Genomic DNA, 15,685 nt, shown 5'->3' on the forward strand with positions numbered 1-15,685 from the left:
CTTTAGACACTAGGACTAATGCATTTAAAATTGATCCATACAAGCGTACCCCCAAAGTAGTATTTCTAAAAAAGTACTACTTAAAGAACTTCCCCGTGAGTAAGAACAAAGTCTCGGCTTATTCGTACTTCGGTCTACCGGTTACGTCTCTAGGTGTTGTTGCCAAACGAACATAGGCCATCCCATCTGCGTGGTTGTGAACGGAAGTGATGTTTTACTTCTCGGAAGTTAAGCAACGGGGCAGCAATGATCAGAGATTAGATAGCTAAAGTACTTGAGCAAAGTGCTTGTACATGGACCGATATATCCATGTACAAAAATTGCAACCTGCGTGTAAGATACACGAAGCGGCAGTGGTGAGTTGTTTACTTTTTACTCGCCCAGTGGTTAAAAAAGTACACCGTGAGATATGGCAACATGCCAGGTACTCACGTAAAGTTCTTCGACATTATCCACCGAAAATGGAATACAACTCGACTGCATACATGAGAGGTCTTATCAGTGACAGTAAGGTATCGAACTCTACGAAATGTGTTCCCCTGAAATTAGTGAACGTGTTGCAAATACCCGTATATTCTTGCAAAACACACCTCTTTCTTCAAGAACACACCCATTTGTGGTAGATTGGCCAGTGGATCGCACAACAGAATACAGGAAAAATTCATTCTTCAGCCACAATGTTCGTGTGTAAAATAAACTTCCTGCTGAACTATTCCCTGCAACTTTCGATATAAAAGAATTTAAATCAAATGTCCACTAAGACTACTTCCCTTTATCCTCTTTCTCACAACCTATTTCTCTATATTTCTAACACAATACTTCGCATAAAAAATTTTAAAGTTAGTACAGGTCTTTAACAAATTTTTTACTGGATTAAAATTGTTTTTGCTTCTTCTTCCACTGAGAGAATCACAGACATTCGAAATTTAAATGTTCGATCTAAGTTTGAAGAGATCACTGATCCCAGAAACTATTTTTGAGATGACTTGATCACAAAAGTTTGTTTGAATGGTGACTACATTTCGTAATTTTTTAGAATTGAATCCCTATTTAGGGACTATTGACTATTTTTTTCGTTCGGAAATCTGGGTGTTTTAAGGCAAATTTTGGAAGGGGTTTGGAGATTACGATTAAATATGTGCCGATCATTATTTTTACATATTTAAAACTTTGTTGTTCCCACTATTGAAGAGATACTATTATATTTGACTAAATTATGGCACAAAAAGCTCTATTCCGCCGCCAAAAAAAATCAAATGGACATAGCTCAATCATTGTTGCAACATGGTGCAGACGTTAATGTACGCAGTAAATCCGGGTTTTCACCTTTGCATTTGGCCGCACAAGAGGGCCACATTGAAATGGTGCAATTGTTACTGGAGCATGGAGTGGACGCAAATGTTGCAGCTAAAAATGGTTTAACACCTCTGCATCTGGCCGCTCAAGAAGACAAGACGGAAGTGGCACGTTTGCTCTTACAACATAACGCCAACATATCTGAGCGTACAAAAACTGGTTACTCTCCATTGCACTTTGCCGCCCATTATGGTCAAATCAATATGGTCAAATTTCTATTGGAAAATGATGCCAATATAGAAATGTCAACTAATGTCGGCTACACACCGTTGCACCAAGCAGCTCAACAGGGCCATACCATGATTATCAATTTGCTATTACGACACAAAGCTAATCCTAATGCTGTTACAAATGTAAGTATTTTATATCCGAAAATTACTTAATCTCAAATATTTTGGGATATACATATCTCAAATATAATCAAAAATAGATTACTAAAAGCTTCATATTGATATCTTAGTAAAAAATGACAGGAATATGTTTTTAGTCAAAAAAGTGCAAGACTACTCATGCTATATTCTTTTAGCGAAAAATCTGTAAAATAACAATTGAAAATGGAAAAAATTGTTTAAATTATTTAGTCGACGCTTGATTTTCATCGATATTACTAACTTTAAATATGCGTTAAAAAATTTGTATTTTCAAGTTGGAATATAATTAGTAGTATGTTACAGTTTTTAATTCAGTATAGAGCCAACTTGCATGAAAGAAATTTTTTTCGAAACGTGGTATAGGCTATTTTTAATGATGATAACATTTTTATTTTTTTAAATATCACACGACATCCAATTACAATATTATTTTATTTGAATGATGTAAATTTAATAAACATAACATAAATTTGATGACAAGATTCCTAAGAAGTTTTCGGCTCGTCCTTGCTCTTGCGTGTAGGGTATAATTTTTAAGTATGTAAATAGCTATTAGTTATTTAAGGTGCCTAAATATGAAATTAATATCAAAATAAATAGAAGTCCATAGAGGGTTTATATACACCCAGTAAAATATTTTTAAATTTTGGTAATGAGTATTGTAGAACATGTAGTTATTCATACATTACTTGGTAATGAGTTCTCGTTATCAATAAAATAAATTGATTTTTTTTCAATGGAATTTGTAGTCAATTGTCTATAGCGTATGTCTAAAAAGGAATTAGTTAGTGTTTCTAACCGTAGTCGATTTCGAAAGTTTTTTCAAGAAATGTTGATATTTACATTTGTGTGAAAACCATTTCAGATAGAATGGTAAAACTACTTTTTAATGGGGCATTGAGTAAGAGAATATAATAGCAAACATGAAAAATAACTGTAAAACCAATTTTAAATCCGGAAAAGTTGGGTAAGCAGATTTGTAACCAGTTGTTTTTTGGTCATCGTCATACAAAAATAAGTAGTTACTCACCCAAAAAGCAACTACTTACAATTTTCTCCAATATTACTTGCGTACTTACCGGGTATGTTAAGATTTTGCTGAGCAATGCAAAAATAACAATAAAACAAAAATATTGTACCTTATATTTATCTGTATAACATCCAAAATTAAAGTAAGTCCACTTTTTTGCCGGTATAAATAATATATAAATTTAATATATCACTAGCTATACCCAGAATGTGCCAAGCAAATTATTATTATCAAATTACCAATTTTTCCAAACGCTAATAAGGTTTTAACTGTAAACTATGAAAAATACTGAAGTATTCAAGTAATTACTTTCTTTTAATTTATTGAATTGCGTGTTAAGAGTTTTGCTTTATAAAAAACAAAACAACATTGACTTTATATCTGAAAACCATTATTTGACGCGCAATAATATAGCTAAGTAGTGGTGCAGTGAGTAAAACATTTAACTAATAAACCGGAGTCCCTGGTTCGTATTCTCACTGGCTCCTTTTTAATATTAAAAGAATTAATCTACAATTTCTTTGTAAGCAAAATATACTTCTTTAACTCCCTATTTGTAAGCGGGTGTAGAAGTACTTGCCTCCAATGACATCACCGTGTTAAAATAAAGTTAAAGAATCAGTAAAAATTAGTAAAATGAGGTTTTATTAGCAATTTAACACATTACTTTTCAATGTTATTTATTCATGGGTTTTCAGATAAAAGATTTTTTGAGTTTTTAGGGTGCCGCTTCAATTTTTGTCCTAAATAATCATATTAACACTACAGCGATTCCGACAAAATTTGGGACTGATTTGGTATTTTCATAATATGGGAGGTGCCACGCCCACTATTGTTCAAAAAATTCGAAAACATATTTAAAGAATTATTTATCTATAATTTTCGAAAATGAGAGTTGTGACCAATCATGGACCGGTCAGAAAAAAATTTCGTATAGTGTTTGATATGCAAAAAAAAAAATCAATTTTATTCCAATAGATTTATTATATTGAAAAAAAATCCATGCCTAATATATACGAAAAATGTACATTGTACGAATCGTTCGTTGTTTCGCACCACGAAATTTTTTCGTAATATATACGAAATTGTACGAAATATTTTAGTATAATGCAAAATATTCCTGAAAAAATTAATTTACATAAATTGAAAAAGGGAATTTTGAATAAATATGATAAAATTTACTATATATTAATATATTCAAACAGTTTTGTTCATTTTAAAATAAATTTTCTAATTTTAGTTCAAAATTATTCTCTACACGAATTTTAAATTTTTTATGAAAATAATTCGAGAATAATATTATACTTTTTCTTAAATTTTATAAAAATGTTATAGTTTTATTTAATCATAATATGATTCATATCATTATGTTTAATTTCGCTAAAATTTAAGAAAAAATATATTACGAAAGGTTTTCGTAAAAATAGAAAAGGGTTTTGTTAAATAATATTTCGTATTATACACGAAATTTTTCTATATATTACGAAAACAGAAATTACGAAATTTTTGTGTTTAAGTGATTTGTGATTGATTGATTTTTTTAAATATATCACCGTCCTACAAACAGAGAAAAAAATCGTAAAGAACGTAGGTTTACAACATTCACGGTGTTATATGTAATTTCATCATTTAAAATTATTTGTTAAATTAATTTCAATTATACTTCTTTTTCTTGTTTAAAGTAAATAACTCAGAATAAAAGTAAGGTTGAGATAGCTCAACCTTTATTGAAATAATTCTTATACTTTATCAGAATTTTAACGAATTTCTAAATTTATTTTAGACATTTTACGGAAAAATCGCCAAACTTTTAGTTAGATTTTTTCAGTGTTTCGACAATTTTTTTTTTATTTCTATATTATTCTTTAGACATAAAGGATAAAAGTGTATACATTTTCTCTAAATTTCCTTTAGATATTTAACAGAAAAGTCACGTTTTCTTATATATTTTGCTCGGTCATTTTTGTTCCCATTTTCAGTATTTTGTAAGAAAACATTGCGACAACTCTGCAAATGTTAAATTCAACATAAATAACTTTCTAGTAAATAACAACGCAATACAAATAAACTACAGCCAAATATACGAACAGAATTCACAAAAAGAAAACGAAAACATTTTTGGGTGGTTTAAATTTAACAAATATAAGTATAAAATTATGTTATTTTGGCACTTTTATGAAATTTCTTAGTTAGTTTGAAAGGTATTTCCGAAGAAATACATCCGGCCTGTTGTGTGCTTCTTAACCAGTGACTCAGATGGGAATCGAACCCACCGGCCTACCAGACTAGAACTCTAACCACTAACCTTCCGGAGGCCACTAAAATTTCTTAAAATTACTCTACCAATTTAATATGGCGAAATTTAAAATTAAGTTTTTGAAATTTCCTAAATTTAATTTTTTTTATGAAATCCTAATATGAATATGGCCCTATCCTATTTTAAATATTGATAGAGTAATTTATGTCAACTTTTATGCACTGCAAATTACTTTTTACATCTTCGATTTTTCTTTTCATTTCACGGCACTTTCTTATATCGCGAAAGTTCAATACTAAATTATTTTATTTTTTGCTTGGGATCAAGTATTATAACAATTGATTCAAAATTTCTCATAGCTCCCATACAAAGGTACATATTCCCGGATATTCGTTAAAAACTCACTGAAATATATGAGTATAAATACAAATTTTTTGTGAATATAATACAAAAATAAATCATACTACCAAAGAAGTTTTGTATCAGTCCACAATTGGTCATAGCTCCCATATAAGGTCCACTTCAGAAAATGACTTAAAAGCATATATTTAATTGAGTAATAAATTTATCGCGATAAAATTCGATGTGAACATGTTTTGTGTGCACATCTATCATTCTACCAAATTTTTCCCGGATTGGTCCGTTATTAGTCATAGTTTCCATATAAGGTCCAGTGTTGAAAATCATTTAAACGAACATATTTCACTGAGTTATAAATTTATGGCGTCAAAATATGACTTAAATATGTCTTGTGTAGACATCTATCATTCTACTAAATTTTTCCTGGATCGGTCCATTATTAGTCATAGCCCCCATATAAGGTCCACTACCGAAAATAACTTAAACGCATATATTTTATAGATTACTTAAGCAATTTTGATAAAATTCGACGTCTTACTTATACATGAATCACCTTACGAAATTATTTTCGTAAGGTGAAATCACTTAACCTCATATATTTCATTAAATTATAAAGTTTTCAGGATAAAATTCGACTTGCATACGTTTTGTGTACAATTAAATTATTCTACCAATTTTTTTCGGATCTGTTTATTATGGGTCATAGCTGCCATATAAGGTCCACTTCCGAAAATCACTTAAACAATCATATTTCATTATTTAAATTGCTGTAAAATATAACTTGAATTGATTATGTATGCATATAAATCATTATACGAATTTTTATCCATTTGGTCTATAATTGGTCACAACTACCATATAAGGTCCATTTCCGAAAAATACTCAAACGGAAATTGACAATCAAAGTTTTCGGGATTAAATTTTATATAAATTCGTATATCTGAAAATCAGTGAATACCACATAATTAAAAATATTAAATGTTAATATTTCGATAAAATTCGTCATGAGTATGTTTTGTGTATAGATAGATCATTCTGCTAAAATGTTTTGGAACTGACCTAATATTAATCAAACTTCCAATTTACAGTCATTAACATCGTTTCAAAAATCACTCAAAAACATTTTTATTTCGACATGAATATGTTTGTAAATACGCAAATCATTCTCCTATTTTTTGGCATCTACATGATCGTTCTAAAGAAATTCATGGCATCCGTAAGAGGTCCACAACCGAAACTAAATATAAATTTATCTGGAAATAATCAACGCATGCATAAATATTAGTACCCTTATTGCGGAAACAAAACTTTTGTCGAGTTATCTAAAAATTATATAGTTATACATTATATATACATATACATTAAAAATAAATAAGCTTGCTAGTGGAGGGTATTTAAGATTCGGCACAGCCGTATATAGCACTGTTTTTAAATCAATTTTTGTTTACATACTGAATGTGGTGACTATATTTCTAATTCAAATAATATTTAATTTCAAAAATTCAATGATATTTAATATATTTTTTTTAATAATAAACATGAATAATAAACATTAACGTGCGAAGAAATTCGTCATACGCACTTATTGTGGATATTTTCATATATTTTAGTGTGTTCTATACCTGATGAAGAAAATTCGTTGTTTGTCCCAGTTAACATAAATTACTCTACCAATATTTATACTCTATTGCCCTATGGTGGGGTAGGGTATAAAAAGGTATTTTCTTATGAAAAACATATTTTTATGCCTTTTTTTCTATATCCAACTTTTTTTGTAATGGATAATTCGATTTTTTTGGAATTTGCGGAATTTTTGTGACCGATTGGAAAAGATTGTAGACATTTTTTCACTTTGAAGTAGTTGTTCTAAAGCAAGGATGCCCAATTGGTACTAGGGATGCCAAACCGGAATTCCCGATTCCCAAAAATCCCGGGATTTTTGAGATTTAAAAGTACCGAAAACAGGGATTTTTTGGATTTTAAAATAGGCATATATCTCATATCTAAAAATAACAAGTAAGAAATTATGATTTAGTTTATATAATAAAGCATTTGACTTGATTTGTACCTCGCCTTCGATATATTTAAGCAATTTAATTTTCTGAAATATACTTTATATGGGGGCTTCCCCCAAGCCCCCTATTTGAGGCGATTCTCATAAAATTTGGAGGATGAATTTACGGTTACATAATATGTATTTATGCTATGACACTAGTCTTTTTAAGCGAGTTGTGGACATTAAAATCATTTTTGAAGTGGGGGCTTTATAAGGGGGCTTGGGCCAGAAGAGGCCAGAAATTCAACAGGGTCTTCAAGGATAGTATAAAACTTGTGCCGCTTTTTTGTCGATATACGAATATATTAAACACAATTATGAGTATATTAAACATATTCAGCTCAAGACGGTTGGTCACATGAGTGGTGTATCTAGAAAGCACTGCATTTAAATAACTATTTTATCATTTTTAGTACTTTGAATTAATTTGTTTTCCAAAAATTTCATAAAATACTTATTGGAAAGCTTTTTGTATTAGTAAACACATATATAATGTATTCGTATTGTAATATAAAATAGAAAATGTTATTTTTGTCGGTAAATTATTTAGATTTTTTGAAAATTTATTTATATTTTTCGTGATTTAAAAATCCCGAATATCCCGGGATCCCGATATCGACATTCCGGGATTCATTTAAAAATCCTGAATCCCGGGATTTTTCAAAATCAGTCCCAATTGACATCTCTACTTGGTACTCTTTTGTTTTTGTAAACGTGCTTAGTTATAGCCCGTGAGCTTTCTATACACATATAGTGCACTTAGCCCTAGCAATACTTTGTTATTGTTCTTTACTGTATTCAAGCAAAGCAACAACACTTTCGTATTTTTTGCTGGTAAACATTTACGAGACTTAGATTTTGTTTTTGTTTATCGTAAAAAAAATTTGTTTCGTAAAGCACTTGAAAAAATTGGTGTTAGTTTTAAATTTCAAACTTACATTATTCGCATAACAATTATTGTACGATCACTCACAATATACTCTCATATAATTGAAAACGTTTTAGTAACCTTTTTCTATTCTTTGAAAAATAGATTTGTTATTTCAACAACAAATGCAAATCATATTTTTTTGCGTGTACGTATATGAAATGTTTTTTTTTCATGGTATGAATGTGTTGGCTTTTACAACAAAAAATATTAAATAAAATATGTTTTTCTTTATATGTATTGGTATTTACTCTTCTATAAGAAACTTTTGGGCACTCCTGTTCCTAAGTAATAAAATTAGTTTTACAACTTTATTGAATCAGTATTATTATGAATTATACATTAGTGTGTCATTGGAGGGATCTTATTCATTTTTGACAACTTTGAACTACTTCTAGTCTTATTTTAAGAAGGATTAAAACTCAGATATTTGTATGTCAATGACCCTCATGTAAATTTCTTTGGTTTTTTATCAGAATTTAATGCACTTCGAATATATTATTTGTAGTGACATTTTTCATTTCTTTTCTGACTTTCAACTTTTTATCATTTGGAAGGAAAAATTTGGCTTATAAGAGCGAAAAATGTGTAATCGCATTTTAGATACGATTAAGATATTGTTTGTAAAGTATAACTTGCGTTATTTTTTTGGGTTCATAATAAAACAACAAACGCAAACAATAATTGTAAAGATTTATGTACATGCATACATATACATGTGTATGTATATTGAAGATTATTAGAGCACAAATTGGTAATGTATTTACGTACATACATGTCCATATGTATGTATAAACATTGCTAGCATTAAATTAAAACAAATAGTAGCCATGGGTAATTAAAATGAAAATTTTCGATTATCCAGATAAAATAAACAAATTACACTTGAAAATGTATATACAATAAAATTACGATTTGCTTTTGTAGCACGACGCGCGGCTACATGTGTGGCGCTTAACAGTGCGCGTAAGTGGAATATTGAGCAGTGAGCACACAGAAAATTGTTTAAGAAATTTCATGATGCTGCCAGACGCTACATTATGAAAATTGTGTACTTAATATTAAATGGGATTTCGTAAATAAAAATTGGATTTCGTAAATAAAATTTGTTTTATGATTTGATTTACACATCTCAGTCCTCCCTCTGCCTGGCTAAAGCCTGTCACAAGGTACATTTATAGCCTACGCTATAAATGAAATTGCTCCATTATTACAACTAGAATATATACAACTGAACCCCCAAGGAAGACTTTTAGCTCAAAATTATGTAAAATATACTTCTATAGTTAGCATATCTTAATAAAAATAGGGTTTTAAAGAGAATTTATTTAATTTATACTCTGGCAACGTTGTAGTGAAGATCTCAATGCAAAAATTCTCCAATTTTTATTCTACAATCTAAATGGAATACAACTAATTCCATCATATTTAAATTTATTTTTAGAAATAAAAAAACAAACATACAGACACACATTTTTTTGTTAACAAAAACATGTTCGTGTTAGAACTTTTAAAGAAATTTTGTTTCTCTATTAATTTTTCCGTTATGTGTTTATTTTCCCTTAGAACGGCCAAACCGCATTAAGCATTGCAAATAGTTTGGGTTACGTTACGGCAGTGGAAACTCTAAAAGTTGTTACTGAAACATCAATCACCAACAGTTTGACGGGTGTGTTGGAGGAAAAAAAATATAAAGTTGTTGCTCCGGAGTTAATGCACGAAGCTTTTCTCTCTGATTCCGAAGACGAAGGTGGCGACGAGCATCTAGATCATCATCAATATAAATACATGGCTACCGATGATTTAAAAGCCTCAAATGAACAGGATCATCAAAACTATGATACTACCATTACCACGGAACAGGATCATGTAGATAATGCTAGTTATCCTACGAGGGATTTAAATAAAGGTAATTATCGTGTTAAAATTAAAGTGTTGAAATGTTTGTACAAACATATATGTGATTTTTCTTGAAACCCATCAATACAATAAAGATACATAGAAATTTGGTTTTTTATTAAAACATAAAAATAATATATTTGAATCGATTTGTTTTTGAACAGAGCGGAGAGTGTGGCAAATTTTAGGGTTAAATTTCGTAAAATAATAAAAAAAAACTTCTAAACCTCCCGAGATTTAATAAAATGAGTAGAGTTTAGCCAATTTCAATGTGAAATATTTTTCTAATAAATAATTTATGATGTATACAAATTAAATTTTATTTGCGTTTTATGTTACAGTATATATAAATCTCGGGGTTAAGTACTTATTAGTACACCAAAAATATTTTTATTTATTTATTTTTTTTTTAAGAAAATAGAGACTTTAGTGGAGGTATTATCAAAAGTTCACATTACAAATTTTGAACTTTAAAATGTATAAAAATATGTCGAAAAACTGATTCTAATCGATATCAGCATTAACTAATATAATTGTTAGAGCAAAGTAGATTCTGCTGTTTTTTTAACTTTTCATTGTGATTAAAAATACATATTTTTTGAATAACAAAATGTTATAATTCAACTCCTGTTGTAATTCGAACGTAATTACTTAGTTTAGGTCCAATTCTATTCAAAGGTATAGTGGTAAATAAGAATAATGGTTTGGGTGTTGGGTATAAATGTAGGCCCTTTGAATTTAGTCCTTTTGATATTGTTTTAACTAATATATTTCATTTTGCAGGAGAAGTCAATGAATGCATTCAAGCTTCTCAACAATTTGCTCTTAAATCCGATAATGTGGCTATTACAAAGCCACCCGTGCATTTAGGGTAAGTTTTCTATACACATGTTTATTTTTTTAATACATTTAATGCAGATTGTAAAATGTGTTTATAGATTCTTAGTTTCATTTATGGTCGATGCTCGTGGTGGTTCCATGCGCGGTTGTCGTCATAGTGGTGTACGTATTATTGTACCTCCAAAATCCTGCGCCCAGCCTACACGTATTACATGTCGCTATGTAAAACCAAACCGTGTCCATTATCCACCCCCACTAATGGAGGGCGAGGCCCTGATTAGTAGAATTTTAGAACTCTCACCTGTGGAGGCAAAATTTTTGGGGTAAGTAATTATATTTACATTTAGGGAATTCACACGGTCGTCATATAGTCATACATCATAAAATAATAAAATTATGACTGTGAGCACACCTTATGAATTAGTGTTCTATTTTAAATTTGAATTAGCTACAAAAATGACAAAAGCTAGTCAAAAACCGATATAAAAATCTGTTTGTGCATATAAGGCGTATTGAACATTGTAATGGTGTATTATTTTTATGAACATTTAAAATATTTTATTTTTAAATTTGGAAAAGCGAATTTGTTTAAAAACATAAACAGTTGTTAATGACTAGCCAGTCGGAAAAAAGAGAACAAAATTTTCATCCCCTTTTTTATTTAATTTTATAAAAATTAATAGCTTCTATAATTATATTAATAAAATCTAATTAATTTTGTAGTTATAGAACTTTGTACATATTGCATATGTTCAATTGCGGCATCTTCTAAAAACTATCACCGGCTCGATGAAGAGTTTTTATCTTTTGACTTTAATTTACACTTTTTAGTTATGACAAACTATAAACATATCATAGGGTGTTATTATTTTAAGACTTTTTTCTTTGAAGCACAACAACATTTTTTTAACTATCATAAAACTTTAGTATTTTATGACAATACGACTTGATAGCACACCGTGTGAATACCCCAATTGTTCATTCCAGATGTTTTTGTTTAAACCCATATTTAAACTACTTTATACAATGACCTTTACAATATTCGATTGGGTAAAATATTAATTTACTTTTATATTTAATATTTCCAGGCCAGTGATATTAGAAGTTCCACATTTTGGATCCCTGCGTGACAAAGAACGTGAAATTATAATCTTGCGCTCCGATAATGGTGAAAGCTGGCGAGAACACACTCTCTATGAAAAGGAAGAGTCGGTACTCGAGGTACTTCAAGAGACAATGGAAGCAGAGTTGAGTCCTTTAGAGGACTTGCGCACAAATCGGATCATTCGTATAGTAACGCGAAATTTTCCACACTTCTTTGCTGTAGTATCTCGTATACGGCAGGAGGTACATGCTATTGGTTCTGATGGTGGTACTGTATCATCACAAGCCGTTCCTCAGGTTCAGGCAATATTTCCGCCAAATGCATTGACGAAGAAAATTCGAGTCGGTCTTCAGGCACAGCCAGTTGACTTGAACGGTTGCTGCAAATTGCTTGGCCAAGGTGTGGCTGTGTCACCAGTTGTGACGGTTGAACCGCGTCGCCGTAAGTTCCATAAAGCTATCACACTTAGCATACCGGCACCGAAAGCTTGTACCCAAGGTATGGTGAATTCACCCTACACTGGTAACGCTCCTACATTACGTCTGCTATGCTCCATTACTGGAGGACAGAATCGGGCAATTTGGGAAGATGTTACCGGTTCAACGCCTCTAGCATTTGTAAAGGACAGCGTGACATTTACCACCACTGTTTCAGCTCGCTTCTGGCTGATGGATTGTCGCAATATCGCCGAAGCCAGTCGTATGGCCTCGGAACTTTACTCTTATATGGCCCTAGTACCATTCCGAGCCAAATTTGTTGTGTTTGCCAAACGCATTTCTCCAAATGAAGCTAAACTTTCAATATTTTGTATGACCGACGACAAGGAGGATAAAACTTTAGAGCACCAAGACAACTTCACAGAAGTGGCAAAAAGTCGTGATGTTGAAGTTTTGGAGGATCAGGATATTTTTTTGGAATTTGGAGGTAACCTTGTACCTGTACTCAAAACTGGTGAACAACTCAGTCTTAAGTTCCAAGCCTTCCGCGAAAATCGACTTTCCTTTATGGTGCATGTTAAAAATCCTGACGAATCGTTCGCTCGCATAAGCTTTATGAATGAACCTAAATCCGGACATGGTGAAGCTCCAAAACAACCAATTTGCACACTTAACATTTCTCTACAGGACTCTGGAGTTGACTTGGGTTCGAATAAAGAAAACGTTGCTGCTGGTAGCCAGCGTAGCATCAACAGTATTAACTTTGTAGACCGGGGTCTCAATCAGCGGGATCAAATCAATGCAGAATACAAGAAAAAGAACCATGAACGTGAAATTCAACAGCAGAACGGCGAATCGCAAACAATCGTAAATGAAACAATTCATAAGGCTGACATTCATCTGTCGCATATATGTCAATTGCTAGAGGACGACTGGATGCCATTGGCCAAAGAATTGGGTGTACCCGAGACCGACATCGAGCTAATCAATGCTGAGTATGCGGACAAGAGTCAAAATCAGCGTGCAATGGTCATGTTACGTCTGTGGTTGCGTCTACAAGGCAACGATGCCACTGGGAATAAATTACAGCAGGCTCTTAAAAAGATTCGACGTGACGACATCGTCAATATATGCATTGATAATGTTGAGCCCGTAACCGACGATATAGAAAGAACAAAAGCTGAAAAACAACTATTTCAGGACGGACTCGAAGGCATCACTGATTTTATCAATGAAGTTGCATTAACGGCCCAACCAACAAGCAAAGCTGCCGCTGTTGAAGTTACAGAAACACCAATAATTAAAGAAAAAATTGTTAAGAAAACATTAACGACTATTCTTCCAAATGATGAAACAAACGAACTACAACAACAGCAATTAATACATGAACAAATAGGTAAGGTCTCAACATTTCCACATATTTGCATGATTTGCTATTGCCATTAGTTAGCTTCAAATCAAGAGATAGTTCGGAAAGCTTTAAGAAAAATAAATATTTTACTGGACAGATTATTATCATTATTTTTTTGTCTTTTTTATATAAAGATGAAGTAAAGAATGAAACACCTCCTAAAACTGATATTGTCAGCGATATGAATTTAACAAGTGAAGGTGACAAAGATGCGGTACAGCAAATTAGAGAGTATGACATCGATACAATTAGAAGAATAGCCGAGGAACACACTATTCAAGTGCTAGAAGAAGCCCAACAAAATGTTAATAATAATGGTAATTTAATTAATTTTTTTTGCCATGAACTCTTTATTACTTAAATCAATATATAAAATATTTATTTTCATTAAAATTATTTTCAGATATGTTGCAAAAACTTCAAGCCAAAATACCAGAAAGTGATAATCTACTTTCCGATAGTAAACAGACTTGTGTCGTCATGAAAACAAGGTAATTAATGTAAATATTAGAAAATTGTATATTAAAAAATTATAACATATAATCTTTTCATCATTAGTGATGATGGCAATACTTTTACAACAACCACCTCGACAGTGGAAAAATCCAAGTGTGACCCCATAGAAATTTCACGCAAGAATGATGAGCAACCGATATTTTCGCATCCTGAAGACCAATTACTGGCTGCAAGTGTAGACGCTGTACGAACTGGAAACAATATTATTTCCATTACACAGTCACTTTTAAGCGAAGAAACTGGCAATGGTATAAATAGTGAACTTGAGCAAGATGATTCTAAATTGAATAATGGTGATATAGTGGAAAAACGAAACGGGAAAAAGTCCGCTTAGAACGAAATTATTTGATTCTTTTTTTCAATAAAACTGTATACATATTTATTTATGTATGTGTACAATTAAACGTCTATTTATGAATTCTACAATTAAAATGCAAATAAAAATATTTATATTTATCATATATAGTATATAGTTATAAAAAATATACCAAGTATATTCAAAAATAAAAAAAAAATATATTACAAACAAATAAAATATGCATTGCAAATTCGAATCAAAATTTTGTGTAAATGTGTAAAACTCAATATGCAAAAATGTACATACATAATATGTAAATGATTGAATATACCCCACAAAATATACAGAGATACTCTTGCTACGGATAACAATACCTATACATATACAATATTTACAAACGTTGTTTTTATTTACTCCACATTTTGCAACCCAAACTTACAGCCTTAAACAAGTATGAATGTATTGTCGCGCATGGCGGACCATAAGAAAGCTATGTGGATTATTTTTAAAAACATAAAGCATTTAATTTGTTTTCTATCTTTATTCCGCAATATTTTACTTATTGTTGACAAAAAAAGAGATTTTATACAAGAGAACGTTAGTAATGTTTAAAAGTAAATTTTTACCTTCAAGTCGTTTTCTGAAGGAAAGTGTGTTAGGGCCAGTGACAAATGAGGCCCGGAGGAATGAAAAGTCTTTTATTTAACAATTCATATTTCAGAATTCAATTCACAATAAAAATTTATTATAAAACATTTTCCTTAACTATAGAGCAGAATTACATTTCTACTAGCAAATAAATCTCATAATCAAGATATGGG

At 30.9% G+C, this 15,685-nt stretch overlaps 1 protein-coding gene across 1 annotated transcript; it reads left to right on the top strand.

The window, feature by feature from the left end:
* The first annotated feature begins 529 nt into the window (after positions 1–529).
* On the top strand, positions 530–15,027 carry LOC111678747 (ankyrin-3). Its single transcript, XM_046951590.1, has 9 exons — positions 530–679; positions 1,230–1,709; positions 9,925–10,267; positions 11,041–11,128; positions 11,196–11,420; positions 12,186–14,035; positions 14,185–14,367; positions 14,454–14,541; positions 14,609–15,027. Exons 1-9 carry the CDS (start codon positions 530–532, stop codon positions 14,898–14,900), a joined length of 3,699 nt encoding a protein of 1,232 aa, XP_046807546.1. The 3' UTR covers positions 14,901–15,027.
* The last annotated feature ends 658 nt before the right edge of the window (positions 15,028–15,685 follow it).

This window comes from Lucilia cuprina, chromosome X (assembly GCF_022045245.1).
Source record: "Lucilia cuprina isolate Lc7/37 chromosome X, ASM2204524v1, whole genome shotgun sequence".
Lineage (NCBI taxonomy): Eukaryota > Metazoa > Arthropoda > Insecta > Diptera > Calliphoridae > Lucilia > Lucilia cuprina.